A 26,125-nucleotide genomic window follows, 5' to 3' on the forward strand; every position below is an offset into this window, starting at 1 on the left:
GGCAATGACAAATATACGGATAAAATGGTAGTGACGTAGCAATGGACGAGAAACCGCCTGCAACGTGTTCAACATTTTTCCCAAACTAGAGGACTCTGATGTCACTGTAGCATCAACGAATTCAATGCTGGGAGGAGGTAATTGGTGTCATGAGATTGGTGGTTGTCACTGTTTGCAATCGGATTCTAAAGTAAGTTTTTGAACTACTTTCCTTGTAACCGTTCCTTTGATTTTTCCTATAATTCAATTAGAGGCCCCTTAATCGCTGTGAATGTGTGTTTGTTTGTTTACTCACGTAAGTACAAAGACAAGACGTGAAATCCTTGAGATTGTTATTCTATCAATTGTGTTTTGCAACCTGGATTTTCAGCCTATGTAAACCCAAAAACTGTGTTTGGCGACCCTAGATTATAAAGGGAGCAAGAGAGTCATTTGAATTATGACCAATGGAGTGGATTTGTACGAAGATATCCCGTGTTGTATGTTGTTTTTCAGATGACATAGTTTTGATTAACAATATGAGGGAGGGCATAAACACAAAACTGGATTTATGGAGAGGTGCTTTAGAATATAAATGATTTAAAATTAGTCGGACTAAAACAGAGTATATGGAATGCAATTTTAGTAACAATAGGAGTAGGAATGAGGTTTTTTTTTTTTTTTTTTCAATAGAGATAACAGCCAATTTATTAGAAAACTTTTAAAAAGTGAGGAAAGAATACAAGTAGACAAAACAAAAACAAAGACAAAAAGCAGAACAAGAAAGCCAACCTAAGCTGACCAAACAGAGATTGCCTAATCCTCTGAAACAACTAACTAAAGCCGTCAATATCACCTCCAAGTACTCCAAGCTACGATTCTTAAAGCAGCGCTGATTCCCAGCCCTCACATTAGACCACAACACTACCATAAGAAGAAGCCTCCACTTAAGTTTCCCATCCCTTCCAACTTCACCATACCACAGCCATAGTAAATCCTCCACAGACTCGGCATCACCTAAGCCGTGTTAAACAAAGCAAGAAAATGGCTCCATACCTCAGTAGTGAGGGAGCAATGGATGAAGAGGTGATCAATCTACTCTCCATCCTTCATACACATCAAACATATGTTAGGGAGAATCATGGCCCTTCTCTCCAAGTTATCTATGGTAAGGATTCTCTTCCTTCCTAATAGCCAAACAAAAGCCCAAACTCGAGGAGGAGCCCCTTAGGACCACTAGTGAAGCTGGAGGGATATGAGACCAGGGTTGGAAACCCCAATCAAGTTGAATAATGACTTTACCGAGACTAGGCCATTGGTGCTCTTTACCCAAACCATTGAGTCCTCCTCTTGGTCGGAGAAATTGACTTTGGATAGAGTCTTCAAAAGCTCTAAAAACTCTCCATTTTCGCTTTCCAATAGATTTCTATGACAAGGAACCGAAACCACCAATCCCCTAGATAAGGAGAAACAATCCACCACCAAAATGGAGCGACCAAGGGTTATATGAGCGATGCTAAGAAACTGATCTTCAAGCACCTGGTCTCCACACCAAACATCCACCCAGAAACGGGTAAGATGCCCATTAGCCACGGAATAGGTGACACCTTGACAAGCAATGGATTCAGTAGATGTCGCTGCTTTCCAAAAGGTAGAGGCTTTGTAGTGAGAGGAATGCTTGACAAACAAATCGTCCTCATAAGTACCGTACTTAGAGGTGATCTACTCCTTCCAAAGCCTACCCCTCTTGGCTCCAAACCTCTGAATCCATTTTCCAAGAAAAGCAGTGTTCATGTCTCCTAAAGGATTAATGCCAGCACCCCCCTCGTTAAATAGTTTGAAGACCTCTTCCCATATGAGAAGATGGAACTTCTTTCCTTCACTAGCCCCCTTCCAGAGAAACTCCTGTCTCAGTTTTTTGAACCTATTCACCACTACCTTGCGACATTTGAATAGAGACATAAAATACACATGCATATTGGCCATAGCCACCTTAATAAGAGTTAGTTAGCCCCCTAAGGAAAGGTAGTGATGCTTCCAGGAGGCTAACTTCCTCTTGATCATCTCGATCACTCCTCCCACAAATGTTTGGGTGGCTTCCCGATACATAACACTTTCGTTAGTGGCCCCCCATGGAATGAAGAATTATTTAATATTGTTGACCAAGAAGTTCCCCAAAATGACCACTTTCGATATCTTGGGTTGATAATTCTTGAGAGTGAAGAGATTAAGAAGGATGTTGCCCACAAAATTCAAGTTGGGTGGAAGAAATGGAGATGCGCCGCTAGAGTTTTATGTGATAGTCATATACCACTTAAAGTAAAAGGGAAATTTTGTAAGATGGCTATAAGACCAGCCATGCTTTGTGGGAAAGAATGTTGGGCAGTTAAGGGACAACATGTCCATAGGATGAGTGTTGCTGAAATGAGGATGTTGAGATGGATCCATGGCAAGACAAGAATAGAAGTAGAAATGAATGCATTTGGGGGAATTTAGGAGTAAGACCATTAGGGAACAAGATGAGGTATAGTAGACTCAAATGGTTTGGTCATGCGCAACGGACACCAAGAACTATGCCAGTTAGAAGGATTGAGTTCGTGTGAGTTGAAGGCTCTAAAAGAGCAAGGGGAAGGCCCAAAAGTATGTGGGTGAATTAATGACTTATGGTCTAATTGAAGTTATGGCCATTGATAGAGTGAAATTGCACAAAAGGATTCATGCAGGTGACCCCAATTAGTTTGGATAAGGCTTTGATGATGTTAAGTCTTGAGTTGGTTATATTTAAGATTTAAAATTCATAAAAATATTTTGGAGTCTTGGGAAGTTTGAGTTTTATCGAGTTTTGTTGAGTCGAGTCAACCTAGTCAATAGAGTTTTGACTAAGTCATTAGCAAATGAGTTTTCCTTGAGCTACAGGGAAGTCTAGTGGAGTCGAGTTCACTTGGCCGATCCATTTTCGAGTTCTCAGACGTATATCCAGACACTCATGGATATTTCTCCCATTTTCTAAATAATATTCCATGGCATGTTAATTTCCAAAGTTACTTTTTTGTTTATAGCATTTATTCCAGGAGGCCGGGTCATCTACAATTGTTGTAGATTAAGCTTAACCTACAACTCTTTTTCATACACATGTAAAACATATTCGTATACATTTGAAACAAATTCATATACAACTTATTCGTATGTCCATAAAACTTATATGTTTTTGGTGGTTGTCCATTGTTTTTATAGTGTGGCTTACTTGATGATTGGATTGGCCTGTTTTTTGGTTTGCCCCATTTTCAGGTGTGGGAACCCTATTAGATGGGTTGGATGCCATACACACACTACAGTGGGCATCACATGCAGCTAGTTTCACCAAATTCTCATGAACAACAATGGTAGAGGAACCCACCTCTTATTCCTGAATAGTACTCTCTTTTGTTGGAGAAGCTAAGGCTAGATCATCTAAAGGCAAGCTGAACTACAACTACTAGAGAATTACAAGTATAATAAATAACAAGAAGAACAAATCATGACAGAAATTACATTTATAAGTCTAAGGGATATGTTACATTAGAATCTTTCCATATATATTCTATCTAAAAAATAACAGTCATTATTACATGTTCTAAAGAGGCTTTCTAATGCCGCCTAGGAGAATAGCCCGACCCAACCACACTGTATGTACATGCCAATTCGGCATATTTGTAAATTCCCAAGCTGACCCCACCGTGTTGATTCCCTGGCCCACAAATCAGGCTAGACCATTGATCAGGCATGCCATAGTCTATGAAAGCATATCTAATTTGTTTTGTGTATTATAGCAGATCTGATGAGTGAAGTTGCCAAATTTTTTAGCAATGGGATGTACACAGCAGGGTCCATATAATGAACAACTTGGATGCTTATAACATGCGCCAACTTAGTGTTTGTAGATGGGGTTGAACATAATCCCAGGTGGGGTGATCAAGCCCATATTCTTTATAACTAGACCATTGTGGTTTGTACCATGCCACTCACTTCGTCTGGTAGGAAGTAGTAGAAAAGCCCGTGGAATGCTTAAGGATGGATGTCGACGTCTCTAAACATTGGCTGAAAGTGGGCCTTGGCATGCTCTTTGGCCCATTCCAGCCCATCCCACCACCTCTTTTCTCCTCTGACCCACCGTAAGCAGGGCGCACTTCGTGCATCCAGGAGGAGCTTCTTCAAACTTAAACACTCTTTCACTGCGATCTCTTCCAATGATTGCCAGTCCAACACCCCTTCACATATATGTCCCAGTTTCGGCAGGCCACGTAACTCCAAGAATGTTAAATGGGGCAGCATTCCCTTATCGACCACCCCATCTGCTTGGGATATTATCACCTCAACTCCATCACAATTGTGTACATGAAACTCTACCATATTAGGTAGCCCCTTTGCTAGAGTCGATGAGAGGGCCACTTTCAATGCATTACATTTAACAAAGCTCAAGCATCAGACATTTTGGAGCGGTGCAACTGATCCCATCCAGATACTTCTCAGCTTCGGTAGACCCTCAAGATGCATAGTTTCGAGTTTTGGAAGCATATTTTCCTGTCGCAACCCTACTGTTGCACCCATAAGCACATACTCCAATTTTCCACAGTTATACACCTCGAGTTTCATTAGATTTTGCAAACGTTGCAATAAACCAGATGGGAATGCGTTGTTCATCTTGTCGCATTCCACCACTTTGACGTACCTTAGATTTTGAAACATTCTTTCTGGAAAAGATTCTTCATAGAAGACAATTGGCTCTAGCTTTTGAAGAAAATGGAGCTCTAATTGTTGCAAATTTTGTAACGTATTCTCCGTGGTGCCCTCTCCATCTAGCACGTATTCCATCTCTAGGCATTTATAGATTTCAAGATTTTCTAAACTTTCAAAACTGACCGCCACTGTCTTATCTGTAAGTCCAGAGATTGTTGTTAGGCCCCTACGATAATATAGCTACAGGAAGGTTGTTCTTGGGATCAAAATCTTAGCCCATTGAGGTACGCACTTGTGACCATCAATGATCATCATTCCACGATGACTTCTCATGTCATCAAAGACATTAGAATCATACTCTAACCGATCTATTCGGAAGCAAAACCTCTCCAAATTTTCCCAAGATTTAGATATGGCATCTTGCTGAAAACTGCCTACTTCTACTATGTCAAGGCACAAACAACTTAGCTGTCTCAAAGATGTGACTTCGGCTAAAGAAGCGTTGCTTTTGCCCCACCTTCTTGTCCCTGCAGCTTCCCACCCTGTAAAGCTTAAGACCATCTTTAGTTCTTCCAGACGAGTCAACTTCGTTATTACATTTGCTGGCAGATTTTTAAGTCTCGGATTGAAGGATAGGTCCAAATGCCTTAAATTGGCCAATTCACCTATTCCAGTTGGCAATTCACTGATCGCGCTTCGTGAAAGATTAAGAGATTTAACAAATATGACATTGATGATGGTAGTCGCGTGATAAAAGTTCTACCAAGGTCCAAAACACGAAGTGATTTTGCACCCTCAAAGAACCGATCTGGTATTTTGCTCAAATTGTCATTTTATTGCATCATCAACGTTAACAGTTCAGGACATTCCAACCTCTCAAGTAGCATTTCGATCTCGTTTTGCATCACCGAAATCCTCTTGTATTCTTCCCACCGGTCCACTTTTGGCCATTCTTTCAATGCCAATCCCGCTCTGACAAAGAATTTGTAGGAATCATCATTAGACACAATTGAAATGGCCACATCTCGAACTATGTCGTGCATCATTACATACCCTTCTTTGTCACAATCTAGTAACAAGCATGCAGCCTTGAGTTTTCCAACCAATGCGTGTCCCTTGTTCAGAACTTCCTCCAATGTTTCAACATCCTCTGGAAACCCTTCACCCATCCAACATCTAATCATTTGATCCACATCAATTTCGTAGTCTTTTGGAAATAGACTACAAAACAAGAAGCACAACTTTAACTCCTCTGTTTGCAAATGATCGTAGCTTAATTTTAGGGATTGATACACCTCTTGCTCCATGCCTCTGATGTTCTTTGGGGCGGACTTCTTCAATTTCGACAATGCATGATTCCACACTCTGAAGCTCTTCTCATCACAACGCCCTTCCAGCTGTCACAATTGCCAATGGTAGACCACGGCATTCATTAGCAACCTTCTCTGCCACAGTGTGCAATGTTGGACAATCAACAACCTTGCCTGCTTTCGCTTTGAACTATTTCCACGACTCGTCTTTGGAGAGCAGTTCCACCTTGATCTTGAATTCGGCCTCCATTTCTCTGCAAACATCTTCCCTCCGTGAAGTGAATATGATCTTAAAAGCTTTGTGGTGCTCGCTAGAAGGAATACCCACATTAGCCAGCTCGATTCTAGCCCATAGATCGTCAAAGATGATGAAGAACTTCTCCTCTTCCATCAGTCTCTTAATGAGTTGAGTCGCTCTATGAGATACGCTTTCGTCCTTGAGATCCAGGCCCAATCGCTTTGCAATGTCATTCTAGACCCTTTTCAGGTCCACTTCCTTGGACACTGCCACCATTATGACTCTACTGAAATTTAGTGTCCCTTTTAGATGGTGTTCACATTTCTCACGAGGGTAGTTTTTCCTACTCCCCCCATGCCATATACGCCAATAACCCTGAATTTTTCATCATTTAGAGCATCGAGAATTCTCTTCATAGATAATTTGGCTGATTCTAGACCCTCGATTGGTGGGGCATGGTAAATCTCTACAATTGAACAGGGTGGGGCCATGGTCACCTTTTCAAACACCGCTTTACCATAGTGACTAACAATAGCATATAACTTCAATTTTGCTTTCTTGCCAAACTCATAACGCCAGATCCAATTTGGACACCACCCCTTCAGCCATCTCTTGTTTACTCCTGCCTCCTCCTCTACCATCTTTGCATCTTCTTCCATGCTATCTGCTCTTTCTAGCCACCCTCGAACTTCTTCAGTGGTCACTTCACCATTTGCTTGACCTACGACCACTCATTTTTCAATGTCTGTTCTCCTCATCGCTAGCTCATTTGCATGGCTCCTCAAACCCACAATATTGCTCTTGAAATTTATAAGATAGCCCATGTGATGTTGAAGAGGAACCCGTAGGCAATTCGTGATTCCCATGCATGCTGAAACTACCAAGTCTTTCATTACATCCACGGCCACCTATTTTGACAAAGAGACACCGTAAGCAATGCTGGAGGAATACCAAACAAACACCAACAACATTGAATTAGAGTTTAAGAAAAAAACAAGTTGAGTTGACTTGCCTGGGTTGGCCTTAAACAGCCCACAAATTCGAATCACACTTTGAAAAGCTTGTGACACAGTCATTAAAAAAAAAAAAATCATTGACTTTATAAGTTGCTTTCCTTTTTATGTTGAAATATAAGTATGTAAAAGCTATGCTATTTCTTTCTTTCTTTTCCCTCAAGTTATCAGAACCTTGTTTGTACATGTGTCCCACACATACAATTACCAAACTAATCACTAAGCAAACCTTGAATGGAGGACTGTTGAGGAAAGGAAATGAATTGTTAAAAACAAGTCAAACCAAAATTAAAATGGTGCAATTTTTCTCAAAATAAAATTTAAAAAAATGATGCCGACGTTTGAGGTTTTCCGATTAGTGTGATTTTAGCCTATAGCCCATCCAAGGTCATCTGGAATCAGGTTGGACTTCTTACATGCATGTGCATTACGTGTCAAAGATAGTGGTCTGAAAACTTAGGGAAAAAGATGACAAACGCATTAGGTTTTTTCAATATATAATGCAATGTGACAGATAGACTGACCCTCTAGGCTTTGTTTGTGCCAAGGATTGTAGTCTAAGCATTCCTAATGGTGAGTTTGTATGCACTATCAATGTGAATTTCCATTATTAGTTTGACAAAGGGAAAAATCAAATTGCAATTTCTTTCCTTATCATTCATATCAAGGTTCTTGGCTCCAAAAGTCTGATTACTTTACCTTCAAGTTGAATTTGGAAGAAACGTAACTGCAAATTGAGGGCTACTTCTCTATGAATACTAAGCCGTCTTTGCTTATATAAGCCCATTAGATGCATGGTAAGCAACACTTTTCATTAATAATATTAATTTTATTTCTCTCTCTCTCTCTCTCTCTCTCTCTCTCTCTCTCTCTCTCTAGATTTTCTCTCCTCGTGGATTCAAGGGCTATTGCAGGGAAGAAGATGATGATCTCCTCTTTTATTTACACACCCATTCTGTTAGATTACTAACCGCGATCCATTGTAGTTAAATCATACCTATATATTGCTAGGATCCTCCATGGGGCTATTGTTGATGCGTACCCCTCCATTTATTGGATGGTTAAATAGTATGAGATTAAATATGGTTTTTTAGGGATCAACAATAAAAGGTGGGTCCTGGTGGATGGTACAATTTGTCCATTTGTTGATATTGGAGATGAATGGTATGGTTGGGTTGATATTTAAGATCAATGGTCCAACTTGGTTGATGTTGAAGATAAATGGTTAAAATGGTCTGACATCAAAGATGGCTAATCTGATTGGGTCAAAATTAAAGATAAATGGCCCATTTAGGTTGATATAAATAATCAACGAAATGATCGGGCCAATATTGAAGATGAACAGTTGGATTGTGTTAATAATGAAGATGAACGGGTTGATTAGATTGATGTCAAAATCAAATGGTCTGATATGAATGCTATAGAGCATCAATGGTTTGCTTGGACCAATTTGAAGATTAACAGTCTAACTAGGTGAAGTAGGTGATGAGTAGTTTGATTGGGTTGATCTTGAATACCCATGGTTAAAATGGACCAATATTAAAGTTGAATGGTTATCTTTGGCTGAAATAGAAGATGAATGGTCCAATTGAGTCATTGTTAATGATCAACAACCTAATTAGGCCAATAATGAAGATGGGCAGTCTGACTGGATCAATTGATTGTTCTTATTCTAACAAGATTTAAGATCAATAGTCAAGTTAGGTCAAAATTGGAGTTCAACGGTCCAATTGTACCAATATCAAAGATTAATGGTCCGATTAGGATGGAATTGTAGATGAATTGCTTGATTCAACCTATCTATTAATATTCAATCTAATTTAAGCTAGTTATTAATATTCTATCTTGGCCCAATTGAACCATTTATCTCCAATTTTGTTCCAATCAAACAATTGTACTTTAATATCATTACAATCTAACCGTCGATCTTTAATATTTGCTCAATGATACTATCGAAATGAATATCTTTAACATTTGCTCAATCATACTATCGATATGAATACAACTCGGTTAGACCATTTGTATGCTAAGTGGGACCAAACAAACTGGACGCTATTAGTTTGTTGATGTTTAATTTTGGTTTAGTGAGGCAATTGATCTTTAATATCATTCACATAAGAGCTATAGGCTTTAGTATCACTCCAATGAGACCATTCATCTTAAGCAGATTGTTGATCATAACATCCCCAATCAAACCGTTCAACTCCAAATATAGTCTAATCATACCATTCATCTTTGATATCAGTCAAATCAAACCATTCATTTTTGATATCAATGAAATCATACCATTGACCTTTAATCTACAACCAATTAGACAGTTGATCTTCAATATCGAACCAATCGTACCATTACTTTCAATTTTGGTCAATTTAGATGTCCAAATTGTTAGCATTCCAATCATACCGTCGATCTTTAATATCCACCCAACTGGATCATTGATCATCAATATCGGCCCAATCAGAATATTCATCTCCAATTCTGGCTCAACCTGACTATTCATCTTTGATATTTGTCCAATCATACCATTGAACCTCAATATCCGCCCTATGGAACCATTGGCCTTCAATATTAGTCACACCTTTCATCTCCAAATTCTAGCCAAATTAGCCCACTCATCTCTTTTATTTTTATTTTTTATTTTTTATTTTTTTTTTAATTATAAAAAAGCTAACGGTCCTATCTCATCCACCAGACTTGGTTGCCTGTCTCCTTAGCACTTAAGGATACAGAAGTACGAGCCCATAAAACAGATCCTGTTGAAGTAAGGTTGTGCCCATTCATCGCTGATATTAGTCAAATCATATGTTGATATTCGCCAATCATACCATTGATCTTCAATACCTCTTTAATTTTGGTCGAATTTGATAGCTCATCTTTTATAATCGACCAATCATACTATTATCTTCAATATCAGCTCAATCAGACCATTGGTCAATGATCTCATCTTGATAGAACTCTTCCCCTCCAATTTGGTTGTTCACTCCCCAAGTATAGGGTTGTGATGTAGTAATAAACTCGGTAAGACCGAGGTCGAATCCACAGGGACTGATACCTATACGTTATCGGAAACCAAGTAGAACTAGAACTAGACTAAGATGTGATATAAACCAAATAGAATTTAAGAAATAATTGTGGAGGAATTGTCTAAGACTTTAAGAAATTCAGAGGAAGGAAACTAGGGATTCAGAGGATCCACTTGTAGAGATCAGGGAGATCGTATGCCAGGATGGAAATTTACTGAACTGCCATTGATATAGGTTTCAAGAGGTGAAAGGTGTATGAATTAGAATGGATTCCATCACCAAACCATGCCCAGGAGACAAAGCAAACAACAGAATTAAACTAATTACCAATCAATCAACATGCCATGAAGGTTAGGAAGGTACTGTCATCCTACCATGCCCATGGGACAATGATGAACAACAGGGCTTCCTGACTTCATAAATATAAGAAGAGAAAGAAATACTCAAAGCCATTGCAAACCCATTGTAATTTCAGTCACAACATGCCATTAAAAAAAACTAAAAATATTCCCATAAAATTAAATCAAGAATAATCTCTTCAATCTTAATCAAAGGGCACCAGCAACATCTCTCCCATCAGGCTACAAGCTTCACCCCTTAGCCCTAGCTAAGAGGTTTAGCCGAGCATGATATGGGTTAAATTCCAACTAAAAAGAAGAAGAATGAAAAAAACATTAAAGGAAAGAAAAAAAAGAAAACCTCTTTCTTCCAATTCTCCTTCTGTTTTCTCCAGCCACGTCTAGCAGGAATCCCACCTGCTGCTTCTCTAAAAACGTGCAGCTGACCCTCCTTTCGTGCACAGCAGCTGCACTCCTCCCGTGCACAGCAGCTACACTGTACCCTTTCCACGCTGCCGTCCGTCTCAGCAAAACCACTTTCTTCCAGCAGCCTTAGCAAGAAAAAAAACTGCTGCTCTCGGAGAAAAAACTGCTGCTCTTTCTCCAGCCGTGAATAACATGAATCGCCCCCTTTCAAACCGAGCCTCCTCCCTTTTTATCTTTCTTCTCACCTCCCTTCTGTGGAGTCCTGGCAGGACTCAGCTGCGGAAGCTGGGACTCCTTGTATGTAGAGCAGGAGGTCCGTGCGAAAGGCCGGAGATCGCGGACGAGTTGGTTGCGGAGACGCACAGCAGCCAAACTCGGAGTCTTCTCCTCTTCTTCTTCTTTGCTTTCCTTCCAAAAGGACAACGTCCTCTGGGAGCTTTCTGGCCCACCTACATGATGAACGGCTCGGATCAGCCGTCCGACCGCCCCCAAGGGCGTACAACTCGCCGTGAAAGTCGGACGGCGTCCGGTTGCGAAAACAGGGTCATGTTATTGACGCTGTGACGATGGTGGGCCCCATTTCAATATCTTCTTGGAAAATCCGATCCGTCCACTGCGTTCTACTCGAAAAATCAGGTGGGAAGCACTACTTTTGGTCCTCATTTCATGTGGCCCACGTTATCTTTCAAGTCACCGTTAATCATCCGTTTTAACAGCTGAAATCCACTCTCCATTATCTTCCGAGATTACGCCACCTAGGCGATGTTCACGCCCACCCTCTTGATACAATGGACGGTTCGGATCATCACTTCAGGTGTCGAGTGGGCCCCACTGAGGAGGACCGGTGGACGACAGCGAAAACGCTGTTGCGTTTTTGAAGAGGACGCGGGTCAGCGGTGGCTGACCCTTTTGTAGGAATTCGGTGCACCGCAGGAGTGCACCGTCTATGCACTCGCATGCTCCTTGTGGGGTCCATCATGATGTATATATGAAATCCGCTCCGTCCATCCATTCTGTCACATCATTTAGACCGTGGAGACCGGAGATGAAGCAGATCCAAACAACAGGTGGGCCCAGAATCATGATTCCGAGGGATGATCTATCCATTAGGCCACTTCCACCAGGATACAACGGCCGAAATTCTCGATATGTACGGTTAATTTATGTTCTTCGGGTCCTGTATGATTTCGGGACAAACGGATGGTGAGAAACCTATGATCTTGCATTCGCCGACTTTTGGGCCACTTGAGCTTCATTTCTATTTTTTCGGATCTCAGCTGTGTAAAATCGTCGATCCCAATCCCGAGAGTCCATCCCATGCTTTGGTGTCATCCGATCGGTAAATCCATGCTTTTTAGTGTCCTTTCCCAGTCCAAGCTCATGAAGACGCCCTGCATCACAAATACAATTAAATTAGGCTATTAAACGGTGTCATGCTTGTAAATCCATACAATAAATGGGTCTGATATGCAATATTTGACCCTCAACACAACCCCCAACCAGCATTTTGCTAGTCCCGAGCAAAGTATGCGAAAAATAAGTTGAGAATTACAGGAGAATTTCTATGAACTCGAGTGATTTTGGAAAACAATCTAGATATTCAGAATTCAACAATTCATGAATGTTGGGCTTTACTCTCTCCTAGACTCAAACACACGGCAAACTTCATTCAAAGTATTAGTCCCTTAATTAGAAATAATCCTAAACATTGAGTTCCACAGATGTAAAGTGTAATCCCAACTTTCAACATTAATATTCAATTCTTTATTTCAGGATATCGTTGGTGATTAACAAGAGAATTCATAATAACCAAAGCTTGCCTCAAAGATCATCTTTTCATTCCTTCAGTTTTTTTTTTTTTTTTTTTTTTTTTTTTTTTTTTTTTTTTTTTAATGAAGTCCACACTTATAGGGAGCAAACCTATAGTGAAGATTCTTTGCCTAACCTTTTTCAACGGTATCTCTTCCTTTTAATTGATCTTGACGGACAATTGTTCAAGTTGGTTCCTTCTATGCTTACTGATCCCCAAATTAACCCTTCAGTTTTAAACTGAAATCTTGATGTGTAAGCGAGATGTGACATGTGAAATCATGACTCAATCAATGTTTACAACTTCTAATCATGGATTAATAATTAAACTTAACTGTGAAATCTAACGAGCAACTGAATCCAAGAGCAGTAAATCACCAACATTCCATATCCTGTGATTCTAAATCAAAGATGGTTGTCAAATCACTTTGAATTCACCAGAAAGTCCAGAAAAAATTTAAAAATTTTCACACTTTTTGCTCAAGATGAAAAAAAAACACTGATTAGGTAACCTAATCTCCCACCCCCAACTTAAAAGCTACATTGTCCTCAAGGTATATGTGTATGGAATGCGCATAGGACAACAAAAGTAAAGAAAAAGTGAAGGGAAGATAGTACCTGGATGATGAATCGTGAGAGACTTTCCAAGAGATCGCAGCATGGAATCCAGTCAGCACGAGAGAGAAAATAACACAAAACTAACAAAAATAAAATCCTACCTATACCACTTTCGCAGGTGCTCTCGATTGCATTTAGCACATGCAACAAGCCTTTAAACCCCTAGGTTACCCCTAGTGGACGAGTTGTAGTCTCGTGGGGGTTTGCGGCAATGCTACCCACAAACATTGAACTAATGAATGAGAAAAGTGAAATGGAATGAAAATTTGGGTTGCGTCCTAGGAGCGCTAAGTTTAACTTCAGCCAGACCAAAGCAACTACCATAATCCTATGAAAGCGATAAACCTACCTATACCTCCATCAGACTAAGAGATCAATCCTGGTAAACAGGAGCAGTCGAGGCATGGACATGTCCTCTGAATCAAATTTCTCGACAAATGGTTTTTAATCGATGTCCATTTACTTTAAACTCCTTGCCATTGTCGGGATCTCTTATCTCGACGGCCCCATGAGGATAAGCAAGTAATAACAATGTAAGGGCCGGTCCAACGAGATCGAAGCTTACCCGGAAAGAGATGTAATCGAGAATTATACAAAAGGACTTTCTGGCGTGAATGATTTTCGTAGAATATGTTGGTCATGAAACGCCTTTCATCTTGTCCTTGTAAATTCTCGAATTATCTACGCATCATCATTTAGGATTTCTTCAAGTTCATTCAATTGAAGTTTGCGTAGCGAGCCATTGTCCAGATTGAAATTAAGATTTTTGATCGCCCAGTACGCTTTATGTTCCAGCTCCACAGGCAAGTGACAAGCTTTCCCATAGACAAGTCTAAAGGGAGACATTCCAATAGGGGTTTTAAAGGCAGTACGGTATGCCCATAAGGCATCGGTCAATCGGATTGACCAATCCTTACGATCAGGGTTAACCGTTTTCTCCAAAATGTATTTAATCTCCCTATTAGAAATCTCAGCTTATCCACTTGTCTGTGGATGGTATGGGGTGCTCACCTTATGAGAGATACCGTATTTCTTCATTAAGCTCTCGAATGGTCTATTACAAAAGTGTGAACCCCATCACTAATGATGGCTCGAGGCGTTCCGAATCGAGAAAGGATGTTCTCTTTCAGGAATTTAATGACCGTGCGATGGTCATTCTTTCGACACGGAATCGCTTCAACCCATTTAGTGACATAATCCACGGCGAGCAAAATATACAGATTTCCAAACGATTGGGGAAATGGTCCCATGAAATCGATGCCCCAGCAATCAAATGCTTCAATGATAAGGATGGGATTCAAAGGCATCATATTTCGACGGGACAATGCTCCCAATTTCTGACAACGCTCACAAGCTTTGCAAAACTCATGAGTGTCCCTAAACATAGTAGGCCAGTAAAAGCCACACTGCAGAATCTTGGCCGTGGTCTTTTTAGCAGAAAAGTGACCACCACAGCCTGAGAGTGACAAAAGAGAGATAACATTCAGATGCTCATCGTCTGGCATACATCTCCTTAAGATTTAATCTGGGCAATATTTAAATAAATATGGATCGTCCCAAAAAAAGTTGCACACCTTGGTAAAGAATTTCTTCTTATCTTGCGCAGTCCAATGTGTTAGTATAGAACCTGTGATAAGAAAATTAGCAATATTAGCGAACCAAGGTGAATGGGAGACTCTAAACAATTGTTCCTCAGGGAACATGTCATTGATATGGGTTGTCTCAAGGGAATCGAGGTATTAAGGCGAGAAAGGTGATCGGCCACTACGTTCTCTACTCCCTTTTTATCTTTAATTTCCAAATCAAATTCTTGGAGTAGAAGGATCCATCTTATCAAGCGGGGCTTAGAATCATTCTTAGAAAGAAGATACTTCAGTGCCGCATGATCTGTATAGATAATGATCTTGGATCCGATCAGGTAGGACCTAAATTTGTCCAAGGCGAACACTACGGCTAAGAGTTCCTTTTCCGTAGTCGAGTAGTTCACTTGGGCAGGATTTAGAGTCCTACTTGCGTAATGAATGACGTAGGGCTTCTTATCTTTTCTCGGGCTAAGACCGCCCCAAGAGCATAATCGAAGCGTCGCACATAAGCTCAAAAGGAAGGTTCCAATCGGGTGGTGCATGATAGGTGCGATGGTTAACGTGCCTTTAAGCTTGGTGAAAGCTTCTGGCATTGCTCGATCCACTCGTACGGAACATCCTTTTGAAGAAGATTACATAATGGACGAGAGAGGAGACTAAAGTCCTTTATGAATCGCCTGTAAAATCCTGCGTGTCCTAAGAAGGATCGTACGTCTCTAATGTTCTTGGGTGGAGGTAGGTTAGAGATAAGATCGATTTTTGCCTTATCTACCTCGATTCCTTTGGACGAGATAATATGCCCAAGGACAATTCCCTTCTGAACCATGAAATGGCACTTCTCCCAATTAAGTACCAAGTTCTTCTCTTCACATCTTTTCAACACACATTTAAGACTTTCCAAGCACTTACTGAAAGATGGACCGTAAACAGAGAAATCGTTCATGAAGACCTCTAGATATTGTCCCACCATATCAGAAAAGATGTTAAGCATACATCGCTGAAAGGTGGCAGGGGCATTACATAGCCCGAATGGCATCCTTCGATAGGCAAAGGTGCCGTAGGGACATGTAAATGTGGTCTTTTCCTGGTCTTCAGGGGCTATCTCTATCTGGTTGTAGCCCGAATACCCGTCAAGGAAACTATAATAGGAATGACCAGCTAACCTTTCCAGGATCTGATCAATGAATGGTAAAGGAAAGTGGTCTTTCCTCGTGACGGTATTCAACTTCCTGTAGTCAATGCACATTCTCCAACCAGTAGTGACTCTAGTTGGCACGAGTTCATTATTAGCATTGGCTACGATGGTGATTCCGGACTTCTTAGGGACCACTTGAGTTGGACTCACCCATTGACTATCAGATATAGGGTATATAATACCCACGTCCAATAGTTTAAGAACCTCGGCCTTAACCACTTCCTTCATGTTTGGATTTAGTCTACGTTGTGGTTGCAGAGCGGTTTTTGCATTATCCTCAAGGTATATGTGATGAGTACAAATCGAGGATCGATTCCTTTGAGGTCCGCTATCGTCCATCCTGGGCTCCTTTATGCTCAATGAGAGTAGATATAAGCATACTCTCCTGTTCTTTCTCCAGTGGGCAGAGATCACCACCGGGTATGTCTCATCTTGACCTAAATAGGCATATTTCAAATCAGAGGGCAAAGGTTTTAGGTCAAGCTTCGGCGGCTTGAGGTTAGACGGTAGAGGCACTACATCGGTTTGTGGCAATTCTTCAAATTGTGGCCTCCACCGGTTAACTTCAAGTACCGGTGCAGTATCAAGCAAGGCACACGTCTCCCTAATCATGTCATCATCAAAATCATGGGAGTGGGCCAGGCACGTCTCTAGATGGTCGGAGGATAAGGTCAGAGGTGTCGTATCTTCCACGAAAGAGTCAATCATGTTAATGTCGTGGAAATCGTCATCATCCTCTGAGTTGCTGCCGTTATTGAAAAAAATGTTTGACTCCAATGTCAAATTTCCAAAAGACATAGTCATGATACCATTCCTGCAATTGATAATTGCATTTGACGTGGCAAGGAATGGGCGACCAAGAATGACGGGAATCTGAGTGCTCATGTTATTGATGGGTTCGGTGTCCAGGATGATAAAGTCTACAGGGTAGTAAAATCTATCAACTTGGACCAACACATCCTCAATTATCCCTCTTGGTACACGAACAGGAGCGATCAGCAAGTTGTAGTGTGGTTAGGGTGGGTTTTAATTCACCCAAACCTAACTGTTTGTATACCGAGTAGGGAATCAGATTGACGCTCGCTCCTAAGTCAAGAAGTGCGTGATCAATTCGATGGTTCCCGATTACACATGATATGGTTGGGCTACCGGGATCCTTGAATTTCTGCGGCACGTCTTGCTTCAGGATGGCACTCACTTTCTCAGTCAAGAAGATTTTCTTTTGAATAATTTTCCGTCGCTTGGTCGTGCATAAGTCTTTTAGGAATTTGGCATATGAAGGTATCTGTTTAACGACATCAAGTAGAGGAATGTTGACTTTCACCTGTTTCAACACCTCTAAGATATCCTGAGAGTTAGAGAGAGGTTTTGGTGAAACCAACCGTTGGGGGAATGGAGCAACTGGCTTCTCTAGAAGTTCCGGTTCTACTTTTTGTGGGGCATCACTGGATCCATCATTGTTGTCCTCTTTTGGTTCTTGAGGCTTTTCGGGCCTAACCGGAAGAGTTTTATCAATGATCTTCCCACTCCTAAGAGTGGTGATGGATTTAGCATGCCCCATCTGATTTGAAGAGCTGGGATCATTATTCTCGTACTGCGGTTTAGGATTGGGGAGAGGTTGTGCAGGAAGCATCCCCTTTTCTATAACCGTCATACGAGAATCTATCTTTTGCATAAAATCTGTGATTCCCCGCATTGCCTGAGCCAACTCTTGTATGGGATTTTGAACCGGTTCCTCTTGAGGTTTCACTTGATTTGGATTTTGATTGAAGAAACCTGGAGGAGTCGCCGTTTGTCCATTCCTCCAACTAAAGTTTGGATGATTTTTCCAGCCAGGATTGTATGTGTTGGAGTTGGGTCCAGTAAAAGGTCTTTGATAGTTATTTACGGCATTGGCTTGTTCATTCAACACTCCTCGAAAGGCAGGTATTGTAGGACAGTTTTCAGTTGTGTGAATGTTGCAATCACAGATGCCGCAAACAATTTCATTGACCTTATCCTTCTTTCCTTCCATGGCCTCAACTTTCCTTATGAGCGTAGTCACTTTACACTTGAGATCATCCTCTTCTTTCAAGAGATATAATCCACCTTTCTCCTTTAATTGAGTCGGCCTAGACGTGGTGTTCGACTTTGGGTAATAGTCCCAAGATTGTGTTTTTCAGCAAACTATCGAGGTAGTCCCATACCTCGTCGATATCTTTATTAATGAACTCTCCATTACACATTGTCTCGACCATTTGGCGCATGGAAGATGTCAGTCCATCATAGAAAAAATTTGTAATGCGCCACGTTTCAAATCCGTGTTGTGGGCATGAACTGACCAAATCTTTGAACCTTTCCCAACATTGAAAGAATGTTTCATCTTCCTTTTGGGCAAAGTTCATGATCGCTTTTCTGAGGGTAATCGTTTTATGATGTGGGAAGAATTTTTTTATGAATTCCCTCTGCATGTCGTTCCATGTGCCAATGGATCTAGGACGCAGTGAATGTAACCACGTCTTAGCTTTCTCTTTTAAGGAAAAAGGAAAGAGTTTCACTAATTGTATCCTCGGATACATTAGGAAAACATAATGTAGCTATAATCTCATCGAACTCTTTCAAATGTAAATATGGACTCTCCTGATTCAAGTCCATGGAATTTGGGAAGGAGTTGGATAACTCCCGGCTTGATGTCCATTTGTCCTGTGTTTTCAGGAAAAATCATGCATGAGGGCGTACTCACTCCCGCCGGTTGTAGATAATCTCGTAAAGTACGAGGCGGGGTGCTTGTTGCACCTCATTTTCATCTTGGGTATCCTCCACCCTGGGTGGAAGTAGAGGAGGTTGGTCTTCAGCCATAACCTCAGTTAACTCAGGGGATTTCGAGCGGTGTCTAATCCTGCGATGGATAGTCAACCCCTCAACTAATCCTCCTTCAGTCAAGAGACGTCGAGTGTTGTCACGGGCCCACTTGGGCATGAAACACTCGCAGCCCTCAATCAAATTCAAAGTCTAATCCTAAGAAAGGAAAAGAAAATCTAAAAAGAAAAAGAGAGTTGGAAAGAAATTACCAAATTGGAGTCCTAAGTTAAGGGCCTGCAAAATAAAAATAAAATAAGTTAGATTCTAAAAGAAAGTGGAAACTTCTAAAATAAACTAGGAAAGTCTTATACTAGAAAGTAAATTACTAAAAGAGAGTTGAAAAATAGAAAGTAGGGAAAGAGCTTACCAAATTAGAGATTTCTAACTTAAAGGCCTACAAAATAGGAAGGTTAGTTTCTGAACCAAAAATCCTAAAAATAAATGAGGAAACAAATTAGATTTTAAAAAGAGTTAAAAATAGAAAGTGAAAAACAAAAGAGAAAAGTTTCGAAAATTAGAGGATTTTTCTAGAAAGGGAAATAACTACCCTAGTTTCTAAAATAAACTGCTTCCTAAAAATAGAATAAAAATACTATAATTAAAAATTTCAAAATTTAGACCCTAATTCTAAAAGGTAGAAAGAGAGAGAGATTAGGAAGGAATTACCAATTTAGAACTTATGTCAGGATCCTACAAAACAGGAAAACAGGTTAAGTTCTAAAAATAGAATAAAATAAAATAAAAACTTCTATCCTAAAGTAAGTAAAATCCTAATCCTAACCTAATTCTAAAACTAATTAATTTCAGAAAAACGTAACCGTCAATTCGAAGAATGTTCACTCCCCAAGTATAGGGTTGTGATGTAGTAATAAACTCGGTAAGACCGAGGTCGAATCCACAGGGACTGATACCTGTACGTTATCTGAAACCAAGTAGAACTAGAACTAGACTAAGATGTGATCTAAACCAAATAGAATTTAAGAAATAATTGTGGAAGAATTGTCTAAGACTTTAAGGAATTCAGAGGAAGGAAACTAGGGATTCAGGGGATCCACTTGTAGAGATCAGGGAGATCGTATGCCAGGATCCCAAATTATGAAAATTTACTGAACTGCCATTGATATAGGTTTCAAGAGATGAAAGGTGTATGAATTAGAATGGATTCCATCACCAAACCATGCCCAAGAGACAAAGCAAACAACAGAATTAATCTAATTATCAATCAATCAACATGCCATGAAGGTCAGGAAGGTACCGTCATCCTACCATGCCCATAGGACAATGATGAACAACAGGGCTTCCTGACTTCATAAATATAGAAAGAGGAAAGAAATATTCAAAGCCATTGCAAGCCCATTGTAATTTCAGTCACAACATGCCATAAAAAAACTAAAAATATTCCCATAAAATTAAATCAAGAATAATCTCTTCAATCTTAATCAAAGGGCACCAGCAACATCTCTCCCATCAGGCTACAAGCTTCACCCCTTAGCCCTAGCTAAGAGGTTTAGCCGAGCATGATATGGGTTAAATTCCAACTAAAAAGAAGAAGAATGAAAAAAACATTAAAGGAAAGAAAAAAAAAGAAAACCTCTTTCTTCCAATTCTCCTTCTGTTTTCTCCAGCCACGTCTAGCAGGAATCCCACCTGCTGCTTCTCTAAAAACGTGCAGCTGACCCTCCTTTCGTGCACAGCAGCTGCACTCCTCCCGTGCACAGCAGCTACACTGTACTCTCTGCCAACGTCCAGCAGCAACAGACCTCTGCTCGTTCCGGCCTCCAAACCGAGCCTTTCCACGCTGCCGTCCGTCTCAGCAAAACCACTTTCTTCCAGCAGCCTTAGCAAGAAAAAAAAACTGCTGCTCTCGGAGAAAAAACTGCTGCTCTTTCTCCAGCCGTGAATAACATGAATCCCCCCCTTTCAAACCGAGCCTCCTCCCTTTTTATCTTTCTTCTCACCTCCCTTCTGTGGAGTCCTGGCAGGACTCAGCTGCGGAAGCTGGGACTCCTTGTATGTAGAGCAGGAGGTCCGTGCGAAAGGCCGGAGATCGCGGACGAGTTGGTTGCGGAGACGCACAGCAGCCAAACTCGGAGTCTTCTCCTCTTCTTCTTCTTTGCTTTCCTTCCAAAAGGACAACGTCCTCTGGGAGCTTTCTGGCCCACCTACATGATGAACGGCTCGGATCAGCCGTCCGACCGCCCCCAAGGGCGTACAACTCGCCGTGAAAGTCGGACGGCGTCCGGTTGCGAAAACAGGGTCATGTTATTGACGCTGTGACGATGGTGGGCCCCATTTCAATATCTTTTTGGAAAATCCGATCCGTCCACTGCGTTCTACTCGAAAAATCAGGTGGGAAGCACTACTTTTGGTCCTCATTTCATGTGGCCCACGTTATCTTTCAAGTCACCGTTAATCATCCGTTTTAACAGCTGAAATCCACTCTCCATTATCTTCCGAGATTACGCCACCTAGGCGATGTTCACGCCCACCCTCTTGATACAATGGACGGTTCGGATCATCACTTCAGGTGTCGAGTGGGCCCCACTGAGGAGGACCAGCGGACGACAGCGAAAACGCTGTTGCATTTTTTGAAGAGGACGCGGGTCAGCGGTAGCTGACCCTTTTGTAGGAATTCGGTGCACCGCAGGAGTGCACCGTCTATGCACTCGCATGCTCCTTGTGGGGTCCATCATGATGTATATATGAAATCCGCTCCGTCCATCCATTCTGTCACATCATTTAGACCGTGGAGACCGGAGATGAAGCAGATCCAAACAACAGGTGGGCCCAGAATCATGATTCCGAGGGATGATCTATCCATTAGGCCACTTCCACCAGGATACAACGGCCGAAATTCTGCATGTACGGTTAATTTATGTTCTTCAGGCCGTGTATGAAATTTCGGGACAAACGGATGGTGAGAAACCTATGATCTTGCATTCTGGCCGACTTTTGGGCCACTTGAGCTTCAGTTTCTCGATTTTTTCCGTATCTCGACTGTGTAAAATCGTCGATCCCAATCCCCAGGAGTCCGTCCCATGCTTTAGTGTCATCAGATCGGTAAATCCATGCTTTTTAGTGTCCTTTCCCAGTCCAAGCTCATGAAGACGCCCTGCATCACAAATACAATTAAATTAGCTCAATCAGACCATTGGTCAATGATCTCATCTTGATAGAACTCTTCCCCTCCAATTTTGGCCCAGTCGGATAGCTTACCTTTGATATCAGTTCACATGATAATGTTGACCTCTAAAATCAGCCCAGTGGGACCGTTCATTTTCGTTCAACCAGTTATACAATTCATCTCCAATTTTAGCTAAATCTGACAGTTAATCATTGATACTTGTAGAGTCAGAGTGTTTGTTTTTAACATTACTTAATTAGACCATTCATATTCAACAATGGTCTATTTGGGCCCTTTATCTTCAATGTAGGCCAAATCAGACCATTCATCTCTAACTTTGGCTCAATCAGGTTGTTGATCTAGATTTCAATGTAACAAGACCCTCTTTTTTTATTTTCAGTATTTGCCAAACCAACTGTTCATCTTTGATATCATTGTAATTGGATTTAATCTTGTGGTTGATCTTCAATATCCATCTAATTGAACAGTTGATCTCCAATATCAACCTGACTAGACTACTCATCTATAATTCTAGTCCTCTCGGAGCTAGTTGCTTAAGGATTGCGCCCCAACTTATTTCTGATGGCCCAACCGAACTGTTCATCTTTGATAGTGCCCCAATCGGATTATTGAACTTTAATGTTGCCTCAATTGGACCATTCATCTTCAATTTTGAAAAATAAGACCGTTCATCTCTGACAACGTTGTCAAATGCGATCACATAGTATGTATCCTATTGTATATTCTTAAATACGAGTACTAGGTGATTGTATATGCGAGCATGCGATTGCATAATGTCAACGGTCAAAAATATGACCGTTGGGACTTCTTCTTCTTCTTCTTCTTTTTCTTCTTATTTTTATTTTTATTTTTATTTTTAAATTTTTTGTAATTTCGGTCACTTTTTCTATAAATAGGCACTCAAATTCCTCCATTTTCATTATTCTCTTCTTTAAAGCTTACAATCGCTCACTTTTTTCTCTTTTGCTCTCTCTCTTAATCTAATCTCTCTACAAGGCTACAACTCTTTTCAATTCCAAGACTTCCAAGTTTCTCTATTACATTTACTTTTCATTTCCTATCCAAGATCAAGATTTAAGAATATCATCAAAGTTCGAACTTCGAATTTGAAGTTTAAAGTTGAAGTATTCAAAGATCAATATTCAAGAATACCATCATTCGAGATCATTTTATTTCTTTTTCGGTTCCTCCTATTTCTTTTATAGTTTTAGTTCTCATTCATTCATTTAGTAATATTCATTTATTCTTATTCTTTTCCTTTTATTTGTCATTCATTCATTGATTCATCCTCATCTCTCTCTCTCTCTCTCTCTCTCTCTCTCTCTCTCTCTCTCTTACATTCTTTCATTCATTCTCCCTTTTTCTTGCTCATTCTAAGACTTAGATTATTTTTTGTAATATCTCAAATTCTCTCATAAATCATAATATCTCACTCACTTATTCTCATATAATCTCATATTCTCATTCTTAGACCTAGATTCATCATTCATTCTTATTTATTTTTCTCTCATAGTTTCATGCTCCATTTTATTATTTTTTTTACTTACTTTCTCTTTCAACTTTTTTTTTTTTCAAGACTCAAGAGAGGATTCAAGCAAACTTACAACTTGTAAATTAACTTATAAGAGCAAGCTGCAAGTGTACAAGCAAGCCTACAACTACAAGTTACAAGTTAGAATGTACAACCACAAAAGTATAACTAACTATACAAGAACAACACAAGTTTAAAATTCAAGATTCAAGAAGATTAGAACTTAAGTCCTCTCTCTCTCTCTCTCTCTCTCTCTCTCTCTCTCTCTCTCTCTCTCTCTCTCTCTGTAGTCTCTGTAAGTGTTAGTGTGTAACTCTCTAACCTTTACAAGTGTTAAGTGTGTAACTCTCTCTAGTATTTACAAATGTAAGTGTTCAAGTCTCTCTAGTCTCTACAGTTATAACTCTCTAGCCTTTACAAGTGTACAAGATCATGCATTCTTCTTCCAAATCTTCTTCTTTGAAACCCAAATCAAATGACCTGGGTTAGAAGTACATGCACTATTGTATTGTGTGTGGTATGCGGGTTTATAAGTGCCGGTGACATTGCACTACACAAACAAAAACCTTACACATACGCCAAGATCAAATGCAAGAATATGTCCAACATTACTCCAGAATTCAGAAGAAAATCATAAGTACATGGATAAATTAAGCGAAGTTAATTCAACTAACCATCCTTTCATAATCTTTTTGGACATAAGTGCTAAATTGACTAAAATCATCGGAACCCATAGTGACCATTTTATGATTGATAGCCGGAGATGAGAAGCCACGAATGGGTTACATCTACTATGTGATGGAGAGAGCTAGAAACAAAATTATGGATCACTTCAACTATAAAGAATGATTATAGGCTCATTTTAGATATTATAAATAAGAGATGAGACAACCAAATGTCATCTCCATTTTTTTCAGTTGCCTATACCTTTAATGACCATATTCTTCAGTTTTGTCGATCGGACAAAGGCAGAAGTGATCCATAATTTTGTTGAGGGGGAGCAGTAGCAGTCAAAGGCAGGTGATAGATGCGATTGAGGAGATAGAAGAAGAAGATGATCAAGATCAACCATTAGATGTAAATGGAGTACTAGTGGGAACCAATGATGAAGAAACAGAAGAAGATGAAGTATACATCCAAGAAGGAGATGACTTTGATAATGATGATAATGGTAATCAGATGCCACAATGGAAACAATTAATGTATATAGTATTATTATATTAGTGTCTTATGTTAGCAAGTTTATTTATTTATATTTTGAAAGTTGTGCTTGTTTTTTGTAAATTATATTTGTACATTAAGTTGTAAGTTGTAACTTGTAAGTTGTTTAAGTTATCTACTTATCAATAAATTTTCTATGAATTTTTTAATAATTAATTCTCTCTTAATGTAACTTGTTGATTAATTTGTTAAAATTTATGTAAACATAATATAGTAAGTAATTAAATATATAATGTGCGATTACATATGCAATTACATATGCGATTTGACAACATTGATCTTAATTTAGTGTCATTCAAATTAAATCATTCAACTTAAATATCGATCTATTCGAACTGTGATCTTCAAACATGCCCCAATCAAACAATCCATTTCTAATTTCAGCCCAATCAAACCATTAATTTTCAACATCATTTCGATTTGTTCCCACCTTTATTTGTCAATCCCTTTTAAATGTCAATAAAAACGATTACCATAACCATTCTATCTTGGGCATGAAGATGAACAATGCATATTGATTATAATGGAGGTTGTGTAATAGATTTCGACTATAAATGATATGTGGTCTACCTTTGGTTGCTACTTTGGAGATGAAGGACTGGAAGAGATGAGGGGGGAGTGTGAGAGATGGCTGGGAGAGAGAGAGGCTCACGGATTTACCTATGAATGAATTAAGATTATAATTCTAATTAGGTTGTTAGAAATTAAGAAAGTATTTAATTGTACATGCATAATGGATCATTGACGCCGAACTGTTGCAGATGCGGGTAGGCAGTCCCACGATGGTCATGGCAGAAGACAGTATCGTACTCCATGTCTCACGAAGTCAGAGAAGCAAGATCGCATATGACATTCAGAAGAAGAGATGGCTCCGAGATGCCTTGGGTCACATAAGAAGGACTATTGGGCTTACTTTTGGTGACAATCCAAAGGACTTCATCGCCCTCTTCCACTGTATAGAGGGGCGGGATCGTCTTATCTCCCCTTTCAGCTCCCTAAGGAAGAATCGCTTCAAGAACAGCTCTAACAGAGAGTTGCAAGGCCTCAAATTGGACTTAAGCTCCAGCTTCGGTCTTGATTTCGGTACGACCAATGTTGGCCGAAGTGGTGGATCGGTTTCGTAATGTTAGTGCTCTCCT

At 40.1% G+C, this 26,125-nt stretch overlaps 1 protein-coding gene, 1 non-coding gene and 1 pseudogene across 2 annotated transcripts; 2 read left to right on the plus strand and 1 right to left on the minus strand.

Annotated features, from left to right (window-relative positions):
* On the plus strand, positions 1–26,125 carry LOC131223480 (uncharacterized). Its single transcript, XM_058218916.1, has 2 exons — positions 1–190; positions 25,748–26,125. Exons 1-2 carry the CDS (start codon positions 125–127, stop codon positions 26,108–26,110), a joined length of 429 nt encoding a protein of 142 aa, XP_058074899.1. The 5' UTR covers positions 1–124; the 3' UTR covers positions 26,111–26,125.
* Positions 9,793–10,027, minus strand: LOC131224589 (small nucleolar RNA U3; annotated as a pseudogene).
* LOC131224492 (small nucleolar RNA R71) lies at positions 18,544–18,650 on the plus strand. The gene has a single exon (XR_009160972.1). It is a non-coding gene; the product is annotated as a small nucleolar RNA R71 (small nucleolar RNA).

This window comes from Magnolia sinica, chromosome 13, assembly GCF_029962835.1.
Source record: "Magnolia sinica isolate HGM2019 chromosome 13, MsV1, whole genome shotgun sequence".
NCBI classification, from domain to species: domain Eukaryota; kingdom Viridiplantae; phylum Streptophyta; class Magnoliopsida; order Magnoliales; family Magnoliaceae; genus Magnolia; species Magnolia sinica.

Excerpts from the sequence above, each read along its gene's own strand:
- LOC131223480 (XM_058218916.1), top strand. The coding sequence starts at position 125 with ATGCTGGGAGGAGGTAATTGGTGTCATGAGATTGGTGGTTGTCACTGT. Across the intron at positions 191-25,747 it reads GTTTGCAATCGGATTCTAAA|ATGCGGGTAGGCAGTCCCAC; the intron begins GTAAGTTTTTGA and ends GAACTGTTGCAG.